Raw genomic sequence first — 22,799 nt, forward strand, 5'->3', positions numbered from 1 at the left:
GATGGTCATAGGATTGTTAAATGCACTTAGGTTTGGGGCTTATGCAAAAAACAATTGAGACATGTTTGTGGTTGTGTGTACCTGGCCTCGAGTGACTGGCTGATCGCTCTACACTTGTTGCTTTTTTATCGCTCAATTACTACCAACAAACAGTGTCCATGCTTGTGTTAGAGAAATTATGTGGAATCTAGGTCAGAACCTCCAGAGAATTTGGTCCTCAGTCGTGTTCGGTTGCCCCACTGCTGTGCACCTCTTAAAATTTTACAGAGTTACCACCTCCTGTTTTTATAGACAGCCACGTGCCAGTGTCTCGTGGCTTGCATGGAGTGGCCATATATATTTTTTTGTAGGCAAATATTTGAAGAGATTACAGAATAATCTTTGTGTGTATGTGTTAACGCAAAAAAACCCTCATATGATGTACTTTGAAAATGATTTACCACAGTTTGAATGCTTTACCTTCAACTACTCCTGTAGACATGAAGTAAACATGACCTCACCTTGTTTACTTTGCATTATGGGATGTCCAAGCTTTAAATGCCACCTATGCTTTGGCGTGGCTGGTGAAGGGCAGGTTGGCCTGATATGTAACATTTTACAGCTTATAGATGAAGGTCTCAGCGTGACTGATTTGTCAGAGTTTCCCTTTGAACTGTTCTGTGGCCTGTATCTTTGTTATTGCAGAGGGAATGCTTCACAATGCAAGCTTTTTCAATATTCAAACCAAGATTTCCTGTGCCTGAGACCCAAATTCCATTCCTGCTTTGTACCTTTTTCGCCTGAATGAATGCCGTCAAGCCAGAGGTTCCCTGCTTCAAAGGGATGTCATTTGAAACTCCCCAAAATCTGCTGCTGTTTTGCTTAGAAATATTACCTGTGTGTTATCCTGTGCTGTCACTGCTGAGATATAATTTAGCTCAACATATTTATTCCCCCTGTATTTCTCTCTCTCATGCTTGTCAGTATCATGTTATCCCTATGAGTGTTTAATTTCTCCTTGGAGATCTCACCTGTTTTCTCCTTCATACAGTGCTGGTGACTTTTCAGGCTGAATTTTTTTGGGATTTTGTAGGAGGCATAACCAGTTGACATCCCCCAAAATGAAATCTTTCACCTGAGGAGTGGAGGTGACCCACATTGACAGAAATTGTCAGCTTAGAGATGTGAAAAGACCAGGGATATTTTGAAGGAATATGTGCTTGGCAGATTTCAGGTCTTGCCGTGGAAAATGAATTGGAAACAGCCGTTGTGCAGATTTAAACTCCGCTTTGGCTTCTCCCAGAGCCGAGCCAACGCTGTACGATTGTTTGCATTCTTCCAGTGACAGTTTGTGCAGCAGGGATTTGAGGGTTTTCTTTGTCAAGCTGTTATATTCCTGAAAGTAGACAGCGATTTGCTACAGTGACCCTTGCATGATTCAAGTTGTCCAGATCCTGACCTCTTCATGTTTACTTTGCATCGTAGTACATCCGAGCTACAATTACAGAGCATCCTGCGGTCATCCTGAACAACTAAGGCCACTTTGGCGCAATGAGAAACATAATGTATCATGACTGGTAGATTTCCACCATTTTATTTATTAAATGTCACATTTGTAAATAAATTATTTAGTTCAAGATGGCTTTTAGTGCTGCTAGACACAAATATTATGCAACACGATGCATTTAATTCAGTTCAGCAGAGCTGCTGTTAAAAGACTAAACCGGTTTATTCAGGTCTAACAGGGTTCTTTCGACACCCTTGCAGGCTTCATAGAAGAATGTGTGTTAGTATTAAATAAGCAAGGACGCCAGATTATTGGTTCCAAATACTTGTAAATCATTGCATTACCCAAGCTTTGTCATGGATCAAAGCCTGAGCATTTCCCCCCTCGTCCCCTGACGCGATTTAGACAGGTTTTATGAGACATGGCGAATCCCTCTGGCACTGAATGCCTCTCTCTGGGTTAAAGACCTGCATTCCCTTCACTGAGACTGCACCAGGGCCCCTTTAGCACCGTGATCAGATATATTAAGGCTCCTATTGCATGGGATGACCCCGCTGACTCTTTTTTGTTTCCTTATTAAGCATTGATCGTCTCGTACATTTCTAAATGCTGTTAAAGCAGAGCTTAATTGTTTTCTCCTGTGTTTACTTCTTGAGCAGTGCCTCTGCGTGAGCGTACGCCGAATGATCTATAGATATTACGTCTTTGGACTTTCTGCATCCCTCCATCTTGCATTTTAGTGCATGTTTGTGGTCCAGCATTCCTTTGGCAAGCAACAGTGTACAGAGCACTTACTCACATTCTCCACCCCACTCCCCCCACACACAGCTCAATCTAACTGCATGACTGTGTGGCTTGGAGCAGGTCACCTTGACTCTGTCAGAACTATAGCATGACACAAGACTCTACACAAGTGCACAAACAGCTCAGGCACACTGGCTTTTATCCTGATAGGGAAGTGTCACACACATGGTGCCTTCGCTGAAGTTGAGGTCTGGTCTCTGAGAAGCACGTGTGAGTTGAATTTAATGTATTTTTTCTGTTTATTTTTCTTTTTTTGTTTTTTAACTGTCTTATTCTTTATTTAGTATAAGCACTATATCAGACATCTGATCTCCTCATAAAAACGTCCTGAAAAATAATTAACTTGCGTTTAATGGTTGTTTTGACTGAAAATAAAATAAATGAAGGCAGCCTGTGACCTATGCACAATGATTTGTGATGAATACAATGGACCCCAGAGCTGCCGGGCAGATCTCCTGGTGTGCAGCTTGCAAAAAAAACAACATTGCTGTCTCTTTACATGTTCTTAATTTTTACATGTTGATCCTTTGGAATCTGCGCCTAGGCAGCATAATTCATTTTGATTATCTGAGACTGTTAAACTGGCCAACTTGAGTCAGCTTGTCTTCGCCTGCAGTGTGGCTTCCTTTACCAGCATCTCACTTCTGAATCCTTGGTAGTACTTTTCTATAAAGGATGATTTTTCTTTTTAAGTTTTTTAAACAACAACAGTGTGGGAGTTGTTTTCTTGTCAGTTGTCTTCAGGCCAGAGTTGCAAGCAAAGGACTGTAGGTGAGGGAATGAGGTGAAGGATCTGCATCTGTAGTGTCCTCTGACTCTCAGGCTGTAGGATGCGTTTTTCAAGAGTATTCAAAGAATCTTTCTCAGCCAAACTACTTTTGATGACGCAGGCTTGCTTTTTGGAATGTAGACTGAGTGTTGTATAGGATTTTAGGTCCCTGTGTTAATATCCAGATGTATGTAAGTGAGCATAAACTTTAATAGTTTTCACATTGTCACCTTCAGTGAGAAGCGCACACTTCACTGCAGATCTCAAGATTTACCTCTGCAGCTTGTATAAGGGCATGGATTTATTGTAAACTAGAGGAAGCTACACAAGGTGTTCTGTAGACTAATACAACAGGTAGCTTTCTGCTGCCATCTAACGGAAGAGAAGATGCTGAAGATCTTAGGGAAAAGAGGTCTTGAACGTTTGAAACTGTCTTTTTCTATGGCTGTTGAAATCTATTTTCCACCTTTTTCTTTATTGTTAGTCCTTCTCAATCCCTTCTTGCCCTCTCCTGTTCTTTGTCTCTCAGCCGACAAATTCTCTTTCCATCTGTCATTTCCATTGCGGCTGATGTTTGTTTGGTTGAGGGGGAAGTGGGTAATAGAGGGGATCTCTAGTGTGGTGCACTCTGAAGCTGCAAGGAAAAGAAATCAGACTCTAACCTAATAATAAGCTTTAGGCTCATTGCCTTGATGGAAGCAAAGGGTGAGAGGTGCTTCATTCAAGCACATGGGTTGGTAGATGTGTTCTGGATTGTTGATGATAATGTGTACTCAGTTGTGTACATGGGCTGTGAATGTACAGAAGCTAAAAACAGTACTTATGTCTTAAGCAGACCCTCCCGTATGTCCCTTTGGGTTTGCAGGCCATCAACAGGTGCTGTGATTTGCATTGGAATACACAGAAAAAAACACATTTTTTAAAGCCAATTCTGGGAGCCAGGCCCATTCTCGTCCTGTGTGGGATCTTACTGTATGTGTTGAGAAAATTACGGCCACTAAAAATGATTGGTTGCTTTGAAAATTTTGGCAGTGGCCTTTTTTTTTATATATATATATATTTTGAACATTCTCCTTAATAGTAATTCTCACAGCAGCCCATTTGTTTTCATGAGCTATAGAAGAGACCTCAAGGACTAAACTGTGGTGTTATTTAGTTGGAAGCTGCAAGAATTTGTCTGGGATCAAAAACAGTAAAAGCTCAGAATCCACTGGTAGGTGTGTTAAAGGAATACTGTAATATTTTTACCTTAAAACTACAGCTTCAAAATCATTTTGAAGCTTCACTGACCTGTAATAGGGAAAACAGAGCCTCTGTCATTGCTACTCTGGGCTCAGCACTGCAGAAACAGCACTATTTAATTTGGAGGAGGGTTGAACTGGCAGTGAGTTAATAAAAACACAACATTTTAAAAAAATATAATGCTTTTTTTTTTTTAAATGCATGTTTGATCTGGATTAGTTGAATATTCAAACAACACTCTCTCTTTTTACTTTTAGAAACTGGCTCCTGGGGTAAACCAGTATGCCTACACCTGCGTGCAAGAGCACCCCATCTGGACCAATCAGCAGTTCTGGGAGGCCACCTTCTACTCGGAGGTGCAGAACCAGATCCGTGCTCTTTACCTTAACACCTCTGAGAACAAGCAGCTCATCACAGCCAAACTGAAGGTACACTGCTAGACTGGGGACATCAGACTTGCTACCATAGAGACATTGTATATAAACAAGAACTGAGTCCAAGTATTTTACTCATAGCCAACAAAAATACCTATGTGGAGTCTCTTGCGTCGACAAAATGATGTTTTGTAAATACCAGATCTCTCTGTCATAAACATGTCAGTCTCTGCGTTGACAGAAGTTTGACATAGCATTATTAACTACTGCTTAATACCAGGGGGTAATTCATCGTGGTATTTTAGTGCCTGAGAAACAAACATTAGAATGAGGTGTGAAAGATGATTTGTCACTGTAGTAAACAGCTTTTTCACAGCTTAAAGGTTCGGTTGGAGAACATTTTTGGCAGCTATTCACACGTCTTGTTTTTTTTTTTCCTTGTCCCCCATGACCTGATTGTCAGGAGCAGGGTCCATTGCCGCCGGCTGCACCCAGCGAATCAGAGCGGACGGCCATGGACCTGGCTGCTGAACAGCTGCGGGTCTGGCCCAGCCTGAGCAAGGAGAAGCAGCAGGAGCTAGTGAAGAGTGAAGAGAGCACTGTGTTCAGCCAGGCCATTCACTACGCCAGCCTTATGGTTTATCTGCTAGTGCCCCTGGATGCAAGCAAGAACAAGCTTCTCCGTGCCACACCTGCAACCGACTGGGAGAGCTGCAGCAACAGCATCGTCACTAACAGGCAAGGCGTTTATATCTTCGTGTACATCGTCTACCAGATGGTGTAAAGCAAATTCATTTACATTTCTAGCTATTTTACAGATGTAGGGAAATGTAATGGTCTTGCACAATCTGCCAAGAAATCAGACAAAGCAACTGTCAGAAAAAGCATCGTCCGCAGCTTAGAGTTTTACTCATTTTCATCTTGTAGCGTGTTTTCCCCTAAAATGTGTATTTGATTTTGTTTTCAGAACACTCTGTAGCAGATGAAGCCTTGTAAACAGAATAGTAGTGTTTCTTTTCTCACATTGAATGCTTACCCTTCCAAATCATGAACAGCGGGCACACTGACACAAACCACATCCTTACCCAGTCCCCCTAAAGCTTTCATTGTTTACATGACATCTTTAGGGTGTTGCAGGTGGTGTAGTCCTTAGGAAAGACGTTTAACTTTACATCAGTCTGCCTCTGTAACTAGAATAAACTGTAAGTAGCTCTAGATAAGAGCCTGAAATGTAAACGCTATCTCCGGAAGGAGCACTGGAGTAGTTACTTTATATAACATTTAATAACCAACCTTTTTGTCCAGTCCAGCCTGTAAACTGTGCAGACAAGTCCAGGATAACACTAAACATTGCCGAGTTAGTGTGTGCACTTTCTGTTTGGGGACTGTCAGTTTGAACAGGCTGTTAGTCAGGAGTGTAGGCTTGCAGGTGAGTTCAAATGATGGAAGTCCAAACTACTACTTCCTTCCTCAAAAGGGAAATTAAGGATAATTAAATTAGCATTGGATTCTAACCCAAAACAGTGTATTGCAGAAAGAACATTTTTCTTTTCCATACGAAAAGCAGCTTTGCAGAAGGTGCTGACAGCTCTGGGGGCGTCGGCTGAGGACACTGTAAAGTTCCTCTGGAGGGGGATCCAGTTATGTGCCACATCCTCTCCATCTCCTCCAGCTGGCGGTGGTTGCTGCCTGAGTGTGGCTCCTTGCCTCAGCTGAGTGGGTGAAATGTGCTGGCCTGTTGTGGAGAGAGTACTCAGGCACAACCAAAAACAACATTGTGGGGGGAAACCCAGAGCTTTGTTGTAACAATAACGTGTGAGTTTTGGGAAAGTTTGCACACAAAAAGAATGAAAATTGGTCAGTGAGAATATCTCCAGGGTACCTTTCTGAAGGTTTTTTTTTTTGTATTGTTTTGTTTTGTTTTTTTTTTTACCTTCCCGGCTGCACAGTAGCCATTAAAAAAAATTCACATTTGTGAAGCCTAGGCACCGGAAACTAGTCGGTGCTAGTCACTTTACAATATGCAAGAGCTACCCACTGCCTCCCTTTTTTCCCGCCAAAGATTTTTATGTCAGATTTTCGGTGACTGACACACAGTTCTTTTAATTGCGAGAAAAATGTTCAGCCTGTGTTGTCATTGTTAACATCTTGCTCCAGACTTGTTTTGCTTTCTAGCTGAATGCGTCTGGAACTTGTCTGTCTATTTGTAAACAGAGAAGGACAGTTACATCACTTAGCCAGATGCCAAAATTGTAGTAAACCCAAGAGAGCTTGGTATCTCATTTGTGTGTTGCAAACCAAGCGTAATGGACTTGGTCCCAGCTTTTAGTTGGTTTAGTTGGTGAAATTGGATTAATGTTATAAAACCTGCTTCCAGAACTTTGGTAAAAACTTTGGGATAAGAACTTGAATCTCTGATAAGAACTTGAATCTCTAATTAAATTGAACCTCTTTTAAATGGTCAGAAAATACTATATAACTACGTATAAAACAAGCAGAGGCTCATTCTTTTTGCCAGAAAAATAGCATTTAACAAAAAAATCAATTGTTAATTAAACAGTGTTTGTCAATTGTTAATTAAACAGTGTTTGTATCCCACAGCAAACTCTAATTTTCAAAGAAACTTACAATGTAGATGATATAGTTTAATATAGTATATAGATTAGTATATACGTGGTTTTTTTTTTTCACTTAAATAGGCCAGTATGTTGGGCTGTGTACTTGTACTTACAGACTGCACTTATGAACTCTCCAGTATTGCAGGCAGTGTTGCCGAAAGCTTTGACACAGAGAGTGGATTTGAGGACTCTGAAAACAGTGATGTTGCCAACTCTGTGGTGAAGTTCATTGCTCGGTTCATTGATAAAGTCTGCACTGAAAGTGGAGTCACCCAAGACCACATCAAGAACCTGCACAGCATGATTCCAGGTAAAGTGAACTTTTCCTTGTTATGGTAACAGTGTAAAGTGGCATCTTGTTTGTTTGGGAACAGCTTCATTTGAAACTAAGAGCACAGAACAGAGTCTCATAAGATATAGTATGTTAGGAATGATTAGATGACATTTGTTTTTGTCTTGTGTCCAGGTATAGTGGCCATACAAATGGAAACTCTGGAGGCAGTCCACAGGGAAAGTAGAAGACTTCCCCCCATCCAAAAGGTCTGTTCTTTGCCAATCCAAGTTTACAAGCTATTCTTCCTTCTCCTCCTTGCTGATTCATTAATTGATATCTATACCATACCAGGAAAGGCTGCCTTTGAAAAGTCCCTCCAAGGCTTTGGCTTAGAGTAGTATATTTATGTAACAGTGGACCGAGCCATGTGTGGTGTTCAGATTGTGTAAAACATGCCTCCAACAACACATTTTAAAGGCATGGAGCTAGTAAACATCTGAAGCTATCAGGATGAAGATTAATGAGCTGTTCTTCTAAATTGGCTGTACATTTAAAGAGTGCAAAACTTCCTTCAAACACTTAGAGCCATGATGGTGGAGGCACTTGTGTTGTTCTGTGTGCAGATGACGCTAAGGCTTAGGTGTTTTGTTTTGTTCTAAAAGTCATTTTGATAAATACAAGTGTGCTGTATGTTCCCGTTTGTCTGTGTGTGTTCTGACTTTAAATAGCCTTTTATGGGTGAAGAGAGAATGCAGAACTGTCTGAAAGCAATGTTGTTTGTGACTGTTTTGAGGCCAATAGGGTAACTCTAACTAGTGTGAGCGTCAGGTTAAGGCCTCATGGAGAACTGGCCTGACCTCCCTTTCTCCTGGCCTCTCCTATGTGATGTGTGAGCGGTCAGAGATTCTTCCAGGGTTCCAGTCCACATAGCAAACATTTCTCCCCTGGCTTCACAGGCCCATGGAGAACTGCCCTGGCTCTTGTTGTGAAAAACCTGGGCTGTCATCACATACAAGAGCAGGTCTTTTTTTTTTTCTGATAACCCCGGAATACTTAGTCAAGACAAATGTCAATTTGCAGATTTTAAAACTTGTCCAAACACTGTTTTGCTGTTTCTAACTTATCAGTTAATTAAATGGATAATGACACCAGCACAGTGAAGAGCCAGTTGACCAGTGGCCTGGACATTGATGAGATTAATGGATTTAAAATTCATTAAAGCCTTTAAATATATGCCATCCGAGTGTCACAATAACAACATTGTACTGCTTCAAAAAAGTTGGACCATGAAGATCGCTTGTGTTTTATGAGCTGTCCATGCCATAGATCATTAAGGCATAATGGGAATAATGTTAAAGAGTATGACCCCTGTGTTTTCAGAGAAAAACATGTTGTCTGTTTTGAATAATATTGCAGAGGAGACTGTACAATGTCAGCCTCCAGCATCAAAGAGCTGCCTTTGAGGAATGTGGTGTAGAAAGCATGGGAATTCGTTATTTCTAACTATGCTCCTGTTCTCTGCAGCCAAAGATCCTCCGGCCTGCCCTGCTCCCTGGAGAGGAGCTTGTGACGGAGGGTTTGCGGGTGGTCCTGGACCCTGATGGCCGAGAGGAGGCCACAGGGGGCCTGCTGGGAGGACCACACATTCTTCCGGCAGAGGGGGCACTCTTCCTCACCACTTATCGCATCATCTTTAAAGGCGCTCCACACGATCCCTTAGGTGAAAGCTGTTTCCTTTTTCTGACTGCACTGTAAATTAATGATTGCCTTTCATATCTTTCTGTATTACTTTATGGCCTTGTTTTTCCTCGTGTTTACTATAACTCTAGTACAAACAGTAGGATGATGTATAGTGTCTACTGCTCATTACTCAATTTTTGTCAATAGATCTGTTCACAGTAATTGAGTTCTTGTTTGGTCAGGTGTTAATATAATTTGAATCATTTCCGTTTTAAACAATTACACAGCACAAATTCTATATTGCTCTACAGCAGTGTTGAATCACTAAGCTATTATGTTTTATTGTGGTTGTTTTATTATTATTTTTTAATTATTATATGTTATTATTTTTCCAGGTTACAAATGCAGGAAAGAGTATGTTTTGCAAACACTGATTTAAATTTAAGCGAACCTGCAGTGGGAGGGACACCTCAGTTGGTTCCATTAAAATGTAACTCTTAAATAGAGCCAATATATCACTCTGTTGCACCTACATTAGATGAATTAGGTATGATGCCAATGTTGTTAAAAGCCATTATCAACTATCTCAATTTTCTGAAAAAGGTGTCTGTCATCTACTGCTGTTACCTGTTTTCTACATGTGAGCACAAACATGGCAGCAAATTATTAACATTAATTACATATAAAAATAAAAATCAAAGCCAAACACAGTGGTCAAACACAAGTTAACGGGTTTGTTTTAAGCAAGCCTAATACAAGTTAGTGCTTTCATGCTGTCTAGTCCTCAAAATCTTAGAAGACATGATAGCTAGCTATAGTTAGCCATTGACAAAAAATGAATAGCACATCAGTTTTTAGGGATGTAACTGTGAAATAAAATTTCTGACCGATGAAACATGGAACAAACACAATGAGTGCAGAGACATAAGCACTGATCAAACAACAAAGAAGAAAAAACAACTCAAAAATGACTAAAATACAGCATTTCTGCTCAACTCACATTGTCAGGGGCTAACATTTAAAATTAACAGAGGCTTATTGTCAGCCAGCGCTGAAATTGTTATTCTGCACAGGGCTGTAAACAGTGTAGGAAAAGTGCTGTGTTGTTTGATCTTTTTTTTTTTTTAACCAAAGCAGGTCATAGCATTAGATAGCATATATATATATATATGTTTGTGTGTGTGTTACAAAAGACACTGACAAACTGTACATGAAACAGCTGGTAAAGCCAGGTATCATGAGAAGCTAGCTTTTCCCCACACCACTAATGCAGCATCTTCTGTTTAGTTTTAATAAATGAGTGCTTTGACTAATGTAAATCCACATTTTACTTTCACATTTGTCACTTGGGAATGCATAAAATCTGATATATAGCTACTTGAGTTCTGTTTCTGGCAGAGTTGTTTGGAGAGCAAGTGATTTAATACCACTAAAGCTTAACTGGAAATATGTATTACTCTCAGTGAGAGTCCCGTTGCTTATCTTTACAATGAAGAGATTATCATCCTGACTGTACTGTCTTTGCTGTTTGTGTGGGTGTGCATTTTTGTTCATACAGTTGGCGAGCAATCCGTAATAAGAAGTTTCCCAGTGTCCACAGTGACCAAGGACAAAAAGATCACCATTCAAAACCAGCTTCATCAGAACATGCAAGAGGGGCTGCAGATTAGGTCGGCTTCCTTCCAGGTAAAGCAGTGTTTAAGAGGACAGAGGGAATGTTTGTACCCCCATGAGGTGAAGTCTGCCTATTTGTGTCCATGACTTCATCATCACAGAGTAACTGACCACACTATAAGGCCAGTGTGTGTGCTATGGATGTAGAACAGCTAGAAAAGCTCCATTAAACTATTTCAGCTGTGATTATTGTGAAAGCGAAATGTATATTTTGGCTCAACGTTTGCTGTTTTCTTGTAACATTGTGCTATGTTGTCCTGGATTGAGACCAAATCAACAGACCCATATGTGTTGTGTTCTTCATGTACTATAAAGCCGTAAAGATTTTATGGCTCATTCCTATCTCTTTACTAACACATGCTATAAAAGTGAGCCCTGTATGAAAGTATGGGTCATTTGGGCCTCTTTGCCCATGTGTTGATGGCTTGTGCTGTCTGGGACACATTATTAGACCTTCATTAAGCACAACGGACCACTGGGGGGCTCGCTGTTCTTTTAGAATAGGCATCTGAGACCTAAAAACACAGTGGGGTGGGGATATGAAGTCACAGAGACCAGCACTCATATAGCCAAACCCCACTTGGACACATTCCCTAAAAGAGACTGGGGAAGGATCCTCTTCCAAAACCCCAATTTCCAGTTCAGAGCAGTTCAGCAAGTCCTGTTGTTGGTCTCCAAAATTTCCAGTGATTATTTACAGATTTGTTTTGCCATTTAGTGGGGTGACCCCAGCAGGAAACTATTTCAGCTTTCAGCAGACTAATAAATCTCACTAGTTGCTCATTGAGTATCTAGGATTTGAGCTCGAGTGGCTCTGAACCTGTGTTATGATGTTTCTTAGCTGATTAAGGTGGCATTTGATGAGGAGGTGACCTCCGAGATGGTGGAGATCTTCAGGAAGCACCTGCAGCGGATCCGTTATCCTCAATCCATCTTCAGTACTTTTGCCTTTGCTGCAGGACAAACAGCTCCTCAGCTTCTACTGCCCAAACAGAAGGAAAGGAACACAGGCTTCCGGTCAGTCCAACTCTAAGGAAGCAAAATGAGATATAAATATGTTTGTAACAGTGACCGTTTCATTATAAGTCAGGTTTATAAAGGGTACATAGCCATAGATGTTTTCAAAATACAAATAAAATCCATCTCTAAGTAATCTCATTTAAAAACAGTATCACGCACTGCAGCTATCTAACAAATGGACAACATGCCATTATAAGCTATAGATAATGTACATAGGCCCACAACTATGTCAGAAATTCCTAACAATATAAATGTTGTTAAATCTTTTTCATCCCTTTAACAGTTAAAAAGGAAGTCAACCTTTTATTTTTGTTCACTATATTTTAAAAAAAAAACTTTAAAAAATTAATTTTAATGTGAATGGAAATGCAAGTATGACTGGTGGTGTGTATTTTTTGTGTTTTCTTTTTATTTCTAATGTGATAAATTTATTGCAATAACTCTTTTTAAAGAACAAAGCTGTAACAAGCTGAAAATTATTGTTTACTTTTTGTAATGTGAATTTCATAGCACCTTATCTAAGACGATAGTAAAAGGAGCTAAGAAGGCAGGCAAAATCACCATGGGCCGTCAGACCACACTGCAGAAGAAAAGTGAGAAAGGCAGTCGCATGACCTGGCACGAGGACGACGACATCTCAGGTGAGCTATCTTTAGGTGTGTTATGATGATGTTAGAAAGATCAAAGATCCAGTTGCATGTCATAATGGAAGCTAATGGGATCTGCTGCAGTGTCAGACGAAGGCGAGCCCCCGACCAGTAGCACTCTCAAGGCCACAGAGAAGTCCACCATGGAGCAGCTGGTGGAGCGAGCCTGTTTCCGGGACTACCAGAGGCTTGGTCTTGGCACAATTACAGCCAGCTCCTCGCGCTCCAAAAGTGGAGAACAGTTCCGCGTGACCGCAGTCAACAGACTCTACTCACTTTGTCGCAGGTCAGATACTACTCTGCATTTAGTGACTTCACTTTATTGTATTTTGAATACATATTGTGTGTTATTTCACTCACAAGCAGTGGTCACATTCATTCATTCATTCATTCATTTATTTATTTATTTATTTGTCAGCAAATTTTAGCATGTGAAAAATGCCAATTTCCATTCATTTCACCTGAGAATTTTCACATGGAATTTAACTTTGGTGAACTTCGCAAATTCACATTCTTGACCAAAAGCGCCACCGTTTGGTCTTTTTGACCTCTGAAGTACATAATGCTCTGTTGGAGCCATCATGGGGGCAACACTGATGTTTACTGTTTCAAAACTGGAGATATTATACCACTCTTTCTTGCAGATTACAAAATACAGCACAAACAAATCACAGTAAAAGCAGAGCTAACAAAACTCTTCTCTTGATGAAGTTATTCCTTGGTTTTTTGCAGCTACCCTGGATTGCTGGTGGTGCCTCAATCAGTGCAGGACAGCAGTCTGCAGAAGGTTGCTCGGTGCTACAGACACAACCGTTTGCCCGTAGTGTGCTGGAAACATCCGTGCACCAAAGCTGTGCTGCTCCGCTCTGGAGGCTTCCATGGCAAAAGTGTGGTGGGACTCTTTAAGTCACAAAACCCCACTACAACAGGTGCGTGCCCACACATTGACACAAATGGAGATAAATCAAGGCCATGGCTAAATTTGGTTCAGCACATGAATGATGTGTATTCATATGTTCTCTCTCACTCTCTTTCACCCTCTTCCATCTCCAGCTCCCGCTGCTTCATCAGAGTTGTCTAGTAGCCTGGAGCAAGAAAAATACCTGCAGGCTATCCTCAGCTCCATCCCTGTTTATTTCCGATCCAACGGCAGCAGCACACTGTCCAACCGCTCACTCGTTGGATTTTCCCCAGGTAAACGTCTCTCAAACTCTGTGCATCCGTATTCTGATGCACCCTGTCTCCGAGATGAATGCTTGTATGTTTGTCCCACACTTGTTTTGGCGTTTTGTTGTCACCCTTTCAGTGTTTTTTGGGGTCTTATCTGCACATAACTTCCTCTCATTGCCCAAAATGTTATTTATATTTGTGGGCCTAAGCTCCAGAGGAACTGAAGTACAATGTGTGCACTTATATAAGAGGAACAGGACATGAAGAGGTCACCTTAAATCCATCTTTCTTCCATCACACAGTGCTCCCCACTGCCCCAATTCGGCTGAACCTGCACCGTCAGCAAGCCCACCCCCTTTCGATGTTCCCTCTGATTCCACTTACTGGGTTGAAGCAACCTCCTTAACTGAAAACTTAAATGCATTCGTCTTGACCCTAACGGCGGTTAGGTTCTGGCAGCAGACGAAATGGTCTTATTACAAACTGGGCCAGCTGACTGGCTTAGATTCACATATCTTGAAGAGAACTGAAAATAGCAAATTGAAATAGATTGCAGATAGATGCAGCCTTGTAGCTTGGCCCAAGATCTGACTCCAATACTAATCAGTGAGTTCCCTTCCAAATGCATGTAATGAAACACTGCAGTTGAACATTTGCAACTACATAAGCCATTGTTAGATTACCTCAATGCAGTCAAAATAGATCCCCATGGATTTAGGCCTATTATGAGCTCTAAGAGGACTGCAATATGACTGATTTTGGAGAAAAATCCTATGTCAGCACTTTAGGGAGAATTTAAGACTCAATAAAGTATTCTGTATTTACCAGCCATTAAGTAGGTTATTCATTTTCTGTCATTATTAAAAACAAAATTATACAGAAGCCTCAACAACCAGATATGAAATCAAAAGTTTCACTCTGTGTACTACGTGTCCTCATTTTGCCTTTTTATTAAGGCACCAATTCGTTTTTTCAGAGGTTAATGTATAGTAAATTAAATAGTTTCTACACTTATCTGCATTCACAAAGCCCTCAATCAAAAATATGCATGTGAGTTGCCACTGTCAGTTTTTTTTAACTCAGTCTCTTAAAAAAGAATTCAAGTTTCAAGTACTATTCATTAATTGGGGCAGGTAGTGTTGCAGTCACACAGCTCCAGGGACCTGTAGGTTGTGGTCCCACTTCGGGTGACTGTCTGTGAGGAGTTTGGTGTGTTCTCCCTGTGTCCGCGTGGGTTTCCTCCCACGGTCCAAAAACACACGTTGGTAGGTGGATTGGCGACTCAAAAGTGTCCGTAGGTGTTGCCCTGTGAAGGACTGGCACCTCCTCCAGGGTGTATTGCTGCCATGTGCCCAGTGATTCAGGGTAGGCCTGACTACCTGGATAAACGGTTACAGACAATGAATGAATATATTCATCCATGTTTTTGAGACTCCTGATTTACGTTTTGCCTTCCCTTTTCCTCTGCATGTGGACTATCATATCTAATATCTGAAATATCTCTAATATCTGAAAAAGACGTTTTTCAAGGCAGCCGAGGTATATTTGGGGATGAATGTTGACGTCTAGCTGAAGGGGAGCATGAAAATTGTGTGGACAAATGACTACTGAATAACTAACTGATATATTATTATGCTTATCTCCTGTGTATTTTGTCTTTATTGTTTTTTTTATTTATTTTTTTTTTTAAATGCAAGCATGTTCATTGATTATGCAGAGATTTCAGTTTTGTGAATCTGACTCATAATGATCATTCAGCAGTTAGATGTTCAAGGTCACGTGTTGTTGGTTACATGCATATGAACTGTGTTTTATAGCAAGTGAAAGGAGGTCATCAAGAATACCAAAGATGGCGCCTCTCTATTTGGATATTTCTTTCCCCAACAGCTTCACCAAAGGAGGTTAGTGGAGTCTGTTACCTTCATTAACCTTTGGCATTATAGGAATATTAGTTACATTTTCATTTGATCATCAGTTTATCATTTAGTATCTTGGTGTTTGGTTTTCTCTGTACTATCGCCTCACTGACCACAATCATATATCCAACACAAATGCACACACACACACACATTTTCTGTTGGCTTTGGTGTACTCTGGATTCTCCATGACAACATGGCTGAACTTTGCAGAATTTGGTTTACGTAACCCTCTAGAGCACAGAACATGTCTCCTTACTCAATACCACACACACACACTGGCGTTTAGGCAATGGAATATGAATTTAATGAGCATATTGGAAACTTTGCTATTACTTGAGTCCAGTGATCCATGTCTCAGTCTCTTGATGTAGATGCAGGCGCAGGTCTTACTGAGTAGCTGAACTAAAGATATTGATGGTAAATGCTCCAGTTACTGGGTGTTTGTTCTGAGTATGGCACTCTCTATAATAATATGCTCATTGTTATACTCAATGACCATATTCTTGCATAATAGAGTTCCTTCAAATGATGTGTTGATTATTTACAGGAACAAAACCGAGAAGGAAAGGGAGTGACTTCGGTTTCTTGATTACTGCTAGCGATGTTGTAATCTGGGTTAAAAGTAGCGGGGACAAGCATAGACATGTAGCACAGCAAAATTAGAAAGGGTGTCGTACAATCATTGCAATAGCAGGTGTTTTGATTCCAGACAGCTGAATATCACCTTCATACGCCCAGTTTTTTAAAAAGAATCCCAAATTGAATCACTTGTTAATCACTTATATCATGAAGTCATCAACTCGCACTGACTTGTACAGAGGTATGTCAAGCACAATTGGCATGAATTTAAGCAAACTATCAAAAGCCTGAACATGTAAGGTGTGAAAAGTGTGGTAATAGAATAAAATGTATTTACTTAAAATAACTTTATGTAAAACAAAGAGGAATTGTTTCCTCTTCTGAATTAATTTAGATTTCACTTTGTAACTTGATGAAACCTCTGAACAATCAGAACTGCATGTGTCATGTCCATCCATCTTGGTTATGTTCATCAATGACTACTTTGTAATGGCTTTTATAGTCACAAATGTTGCGTGAATTTTTAAAGCCAAATGATCATTGACAGTATCTCTGTAGCTCAGACTGTACTGTTAATGACTGTTCTGCCTGGAGGAGTCTGTTTGTCGGTGTGTGATTTTTCTCCATCTGATGTGATTTCTCTGTGCCTCCTCCACCCCTTCCCCCTCCCTATACCCTTAATCTGCCAGTCCTTGGGTACAGGGACAAACTATTCACTCACACAAACCAAAAACCTTCATCTAAGGGGAGACTCCACAATCAAGGTATAGTCCCTCTGTTTACTGACTTTAACAAATCTGCCCTGTGCTTTTGAGGAATCTCTAACACATCTTGCTCTCTCAGTGGTCATGATCAACTTCCCTAACCCCACTTTCGTAGTGTGCGCATGCATTTTACCACAAGACCCCCACAAACTCCACTCAAGACCTTAGTGCCCCTCTGTAGGCAAATAGGGCGCCTTCAGTGTGTTGAGCCAGTGGATGGTTGTAGTGCCTCATTGCGGTGTGGAGGAGCAGGTCTCTGTTGACTCACAAACTGTTTTTTTGAGGTTGTTAGTGGAGTCCTGGTTCATGTTCACAACTATGATTCAGCTAAAAGGCTTTCAGTTCTAACCCTGTTAGCAGCAGAGATAATATGTCACAGAGTTGAGAGTAAACCATGATCAGGTTCTGGCAAACAGAGGTATCGCTGAGTGCGCAATTGATAAAACGGATTTGTTGTTTATTTTGGGTTAGTGCTGCCTTGAAGTTAGATTCACTGATATTTCCTCGTGAAGCAATAGCTATGTACTGTCTCCAAATCCCACCTTCTTCAGGTTTTCTGTCATGTAATCTTCAGTGAAGTGTTGCGTATATGTATGTTTCTCCCTCTCTCTCTCTCTCTCATATATATGCTTACATTTGCACAATTCATATTCCCTCCTTGTCCCTTCTGCAAATAAAGGTGTTTGGGCGAGCCTACGCTCCAGCAGCAGGTTCATCCAGCACCCTACAACTGAGGTGGGGGCACGTTTGGCAAGCAAGGATTTGGCGCCCTCCACAGGCAATGAAAGTCTGCAAGCACAACTTCTCAAGCAGCAAGCAGCCTTCTACATCTTTGGCGAGAAGTCTCACCTTAGGGTATGAGATTTAATCAAAATAACATTGATGACAACATGCCAGTGAGTTTTGGTTTTATAATTTGGTAAAACGTATAGAATTGACTTGCAAACCTCTGATGCAATTTGAGTTTGTGCGTTAGTAACCTGAAGTGCTGAATTTCATAATTCTTGCAGTTATGCAACTCGTGTCAAGAGGCATTATTTTATTGTACTGTGTATTAGGTCACATTTGAAAGTAATGTTTCCGCTGTACATTCTCCAAATGGCTGTAAATCTGCTAGCTGATATGATATCTCTAATAGCTATTTATAAATGGTGTGATTTAGTGATACATTTTCTCCATTGTTACCAGTTGTACTTCATTTGGACCACTAGGAGATTTTTTTTTTTAATTATGTCTAAATGTTGTGCACACAATGCGAAATTGTCTCTGTAATTTTCATATAAACCAGTGTATGGATCTCCTGTTATGCAAACGTGGATTCTTGGCTGCTTTTAAGCAGCTTTTTCTGCATTCTCTTTGTAGTCCATGTCTATCACTATCACTATATCTGATCCACTGAAGGTATTTCAAGCCTCCTTTAAATAAAAGGAGGAATCAGTCGTTTTGTTCCAGTGTAGACGTTGCTATGAGATGTTGGCTTTCTTGAATTAGACTTACTGAGGAGTTCACTGTCATCATTTAAAAAACTGAATGAGAACTAATTGAAACTCCCATTTCTCTCAGGGCTTCAAGGTGGACTCAATGCTAAACTGTGAACTGGTTCCTGTGGAGTTTGCAGACACACGGCAGGCAAAGGCCTCCTTCAAGAAGCTTCTGCGGGCGTGTGCCCCCAGCACTATGCCAACAGACACCGAAGACTCCTTCCTCAGGGCGCTGGAGGATAGTGAGTGGATCCTGCAGGTGAACCCACATTTGCCTCTTCGTTCTCCTCTTGACACCTTCATCCTTTTGGTTCAGCACTACATGACATACTTTTACTTCTGTTTCTCGAAGTACTTCTCTTGTCCCTTCTTCCCAGTCTGTTTCCTAGCACTGGTATTCCTGCAGAAGACTCTGAGAATGAGAATAGGTTTTTCCCCATGACCCTTTTTCAAAGCCCTTCCTTTAGTCTCCTCTCCCTGGAGGAACAGTCCGATACAAAGATGAGAAACGCAGTCGAGTTGCTTACCACGCTAATAAATGTGCCCCTTCTCACCCCTTGTGCTAAGAACCCCCTGCAGCTTGTATGCCAGAACAATATTATCTGTGGGGCTCTTTGCCAAAAAGCTCAGAGGGCTTAGTCAGCTGTGAACTGTGCCCATATGCAGCCAAAAATGACTGTCAATGCACAGGAAGAGTTAAACTTAGATTTCATAGTTAAATTTAGTGTTTTGTTTATGCATTTGTGTGTGTCACAGCTCCACAAGCTGCTCCAGCTGGCCCTAATCCTTGTGGAGTTGTTGGACAGTGGCTCTTCAGTGTTGCTGAGTCTGGAGGATGGTTGGGACATCACCACACAGGTGAGCCTTTACATGTAGACTGTATGTAGAATTTATTTATTTTTTCTTTTTACTTTTAACCTTTCTGACCTCAGTTGTAGACTCCAGTCTTTACTCACCATCTGCCCCTGATTATGAGTGGAATGGACAAAGTCTGTGAAGAGTTTTCTTCTGTAGCTGCAGTTCAAGCAGGGTTTGTCACATTTTTGCAGGCTGAGCTAAAATTTTCCATGTCCACTGGTTAAGCAATAGCAGCGTTATTAGCGAGGGCATTGAGTGTCTTCAGCTCCATCGTTACTGCTTGTAAGGCTAAGCAGTGCATAGTGAGTAAGGGGGACTTCTCATGCCAGGCATGTTTGAACCAGAGCACATATCTCCACCTCTCCCTCTGTATCTCTCTCAAGGTTCATCAGGCATGCTTTGGCTAAATGGACTCCATATGCTCGAGTTGTCTTGGGCTGTTAGTTTGCTCTGTTAGGGGTGAGTCGAGCAGGCTATCGTGTCATATTTTAGCCCCTGACTAGTCCAACACTGAGTTAGTCCATCTAGGAGGAGCAGTGAAAAGATGTCTCAGAGGGCCAAAGAAATTTTGGGATAAATGTGGGTGGGAACACACATTTATTTTTTTATAAATTTTATAGAGTGGGAGTAAAGTGAGTGTGAAATGTTTAATCTCATTCAAACTGTTCAAGATGTTGAAACTCAAAGTAGGGGGCTGTGATTCACTCATCAGCACTGATTTTAAAAAAGCTGTCATAGGACCATGGATATACCCTAAGGTTAGCCTGATTAAATCTTCCAAAACACAATATTTGAATTTGTCATATACACCTGGAGAAGGACCGGCACTGTGGCACTGCAGGTAGTGATGCTGCCACACAGCTCCAAGGTCATGGGGTTGTGGGTTCAATCCCTGCTTGGGTCACTATCTGTTTTGTGTTTTTCTTGTGTCTGTGTGGGTCTGTGGGTTTCGACCAGGACCTCTGGGTTTTCCCCAGTTAAACACATTTTGATAGGTGGATTGGCTACGCAAAAAGTGTCCACATGTGTGAGGATCTGGGTGTGTGAGTGATAAACTGAGGTGGACTGGCGTCCAGTCCATCGCATGTTCCTACCTCGTACTCAATGATTCCAGGTAGGCAGACCAATTTATTACATTTGTTAAAATTAAATATTGCTTTCTGGAAGGTAAATAAGATATCAGCTGTAGTTCCCTAGCTAGCTTGTTTTGATTGTTGTCTCCAGACGTGAACTCGTTACAAGATAACATCTGGTTCCTTGAGACTAAAAAGCAGAATACCAGACAGGCCCTAAGACAACAATCAGAGTCTTGGTGCCATGTTGTCAATACCATTTGTGTTTTTACGCTTTTCAACTTGGCCTCCAGAGAGCAGGTTACTGTTCTGTTACCCTGCCCGATGTAGAATATGCTCTGATTCATCTTGATGCTAGTACCATATGGTTATGCTCTCTGTATAATACCTTCAGTTTCAAAGCTTGAGTTCTTTACAGTATCATATCCTCTCTCTATTTCTCTCATTCTCTCTCTGTTCTAGGTGGTGTCTTTAGTGCAGCTGCTGAGTGACCCATTCTACCGGACGTTGGAGGGCTTCCAGGTCCTGGTGGAGAAGGAATGGCTGTCCTTTGGCCACAAATACAGCCAGCGTAGTAATTTGACCCCCAGCAGCCAGGGCAGCGGTTTCACGCCAATTTTCTTGCAATTCCTCGACTGCGTGCACCAGGCAAGTACAAGCTGGATTTCCCTCTCAATATTACTGTTTGTTTTGCCTTCACTGCCTACGACCGCTCTCACATTCTCTTGTTTAACCATTGTCCTGTGTTGCCTCTCTGTAAATTCAATGCATTACTGGAATAAAGAGGCACCAAAATATAGCTGCAGCGAAAGAAGTGCTTTACATACATAGATTCTCAAAGGGGAAGCTTTCATTTCATTGATTTACTTAATTTGTTTGTATTGGATATTTCCCAGGTGAACTTTCAACCCATGGCCAGTTTGTCCTCTTTTGTATTTAGTGAGGTAAAAATAGCAGGGTGATTTCTGCAGAACCACGGTACGCTGGCAGCTCTGATAATTCCATGGGGATTTATGCGTTTTCATATGTTCAGATTTGGATTTTGTAAATGGGTAACTGCACTCTAAACTTATGAATATATTTTTATTCATTTTTCATTGTAGCATCTATATGTGACTAATTGTAAAATTTAAATTATTGGATTGCAAGACTCAGACAGTGATATGCACTAAGTGCCTGTATTTGAAAAGGGGCAGATCACTGGGCCTATGACTTAAGAACCCAGATTCTTTTCTGTCTCTCCCAGTTGGGATCCCGGCACCACCACTTTTTCTTTAGCCACGCTCCTTCCCAGTGAGGGTGACGAAACAGAGGCATGAATGGCCAATGTGACCAAGGCACAAAGTCCCTCACGTGTTTCAGACAGGAGAAATATAGCAGAAAGCATCTGAAAATAGAAGTGCCTCATCTTACAAGCAGCTGTTGTTTTTGCCAGCATGTGCAGGTGGCCCTAAATTTGAGAACAAGCAAGACGTTAGCTGCTGCTGACAGTTGGACACCAGCCTTCATTATTGTCTTTATTTCTGCTGTGTGGTAATTTTTTTTTTTTTTTTTTTAATTACATTTTTTTTGGGCCTCTTAGTCCCTGAGATGGATGATGTCACAGGTCTTTGCTCCCTGAGTTGAGCTATGTCCTCTCTGTAATGGTTAGCTTATGTGCTCCAGCCACTGTAGGCACAATACACAACATGACAGCCAGGCCAAATGAGGATCTAATGCGCTGGGCTGACCCTATCATTCCAGGTCCATAACCAGTACCCCCTGGAGTTTGAGTTTAATCAGCACTATCTGAAGTTCTTGGCATACCACTACGTCTCCAATCGCTTCAAGAACTTCCTCTTGGATTCGGACTACGAGCGCCTGGAGCATGGTGTGTATTCATGATTTGTGCATTGCGTCCTTTTTGGATTGAGACAATTTGAACATTCATGTACAGTGTAATCATAAGAACTGTTACAGGATGAGGGTGCAGTGTTTCAGTGTTTGAACATGTGGCGATGAAGACGCCCTCAGCCTTACTGACCTCGGCTTCAATTGCAAGGCTTCTTAAATGTCTTCAGAATGCATTTTATAGCACGTGTCTGTAGTGCAGCACTCCACACGTTTTCTCTTTTATCTCTGGTTTCACACCTGATTGTGTTACAGTAGGCAGCGTGTGCAACAACCATCTCTTTGTTTCTGCTATAAAGGCACATTGTTTGAAGATAAAGGGGACAAACAGGCTAAGAGAGGCATCTGTATCTGGGAGTGTATCAACAGAATGCACCGCAGGAGTCCAATCTTCTTCAACTACCTCTACAGTCCCTCTGAAGCAGAGGTAAAGAGAGACGAGGATTAAAGTGTGTGCATGTGTTAGTGTGTTTTTGT

At 41.3% G+C, this 22,799-nt stretch overlaps 1 protein-coding gene across 5 annotated transcripts in view; it reads left to right on the plus strand.

Annotated features, from left to right (window-relative positions):
- Nucleotides 1–22,799, plus strand: part of sbf2 (SET binding factor 2) — a 101,597-nt gene that overhangs the window by 73,563 nt on the left and 5,235 nt on the right. For 2 of the 5 annotated variants that reach the window (XM_066647163.1, XM_066647167.1), the window contains 19 exons: nucleotides 4,559–4,729; nucleotides 5,139–5,413; nucleotides 7,431–7,603; nucleotides 7,760–7,833; nucleotides 9,092–9,287; nucleotides 10,806–10,933; nucleotides 11,763–11,938; nucleotides 12,452–12,582; nucleotides 12,673–12,874; nucleotides 13,321–13,517; nucleotides 13,642–13,782; nucleotides 15,576–15,659; nucleotides 16,946–17,020; nucleotides 17,700–17,875; nucleotides 18,584–18,760; nucleotides 19,258–19,359; nucleotides 20,895–21,080; nucleotides 22,176–22,302; nucleotides 22,622–22,749. In XM_066647163.1, the coding sequence (XP_066503260.1) occupies nucleotides 4,559–4,729; nucleotides 5,139–5,413; nucleotides 7,431–7,603; nucleotides 7,760–7,833; nucleotides 9,092–9,287; nucleotides 10,806–10,933; nucleotides 11,763–11,938; nucleotides 12,452–12,582; nucleotides 12,673–12,874; nucleotides 13,321–13,517; nucleotides 13,642–13,782; nucleotides 15,576–15,659; nucleotides 16,946–17,020; nucleotides 17,700–17,875; nucleotides 18,584–18,760; nucleotides 19,258–19,359; nucleotides 20,895–21,080; nucleotides 22,176–22,302; nucleotides 22,622–22,749 (2,919 nt within the window). The remainder of the gene's footprint in view (nucleotides 1–4,558; nucleotides 4,730–5,138; nucleotides 5,414–7,430; nucleotides 7,604–7,759; nucleotides 7,834–9,091; nucleotides 9,288–10,805; nucleotides 10,934–11,762; nucleotides 11,939–12,451; nucleotides 12,583–12,672; nucleotides 12,875–13,320; nucleotides 13,518–13,641; nucleotides 13,783–15,575; nucleotides 15,660–16,945; nucleotides 17,021–17,699; nucleotides 17,876–18,583; nucleotides 18,761–19,257; nucleotides 19,360–20,894; nucleotides 21,081–22,175; nucleotides 22,303–22,621; nucleotides 22,750–22,799) is intronic. The other 3 variants (XM_066647164.1, XM_066647165.1, XM_066647166.1) reach the window with 3 other exon arrangements.

The sequence above is a fragment of the Hoplias malabaricus genome, chromosome 16, assembly GCF_029633855.1.
Source record: "Hoplias malabaricus isolate fHopMal1 chromosome 16, fHopMal1.hap1, whole genome shotgun sequence".
Classification (NCBI taxonomy): domain Eukaryota; kingdom Metazoa; phylum Chordata; class Actinopteri; order Characiformes; family Erythrinidae; genus Hoplias; species Hoplias malabaricus.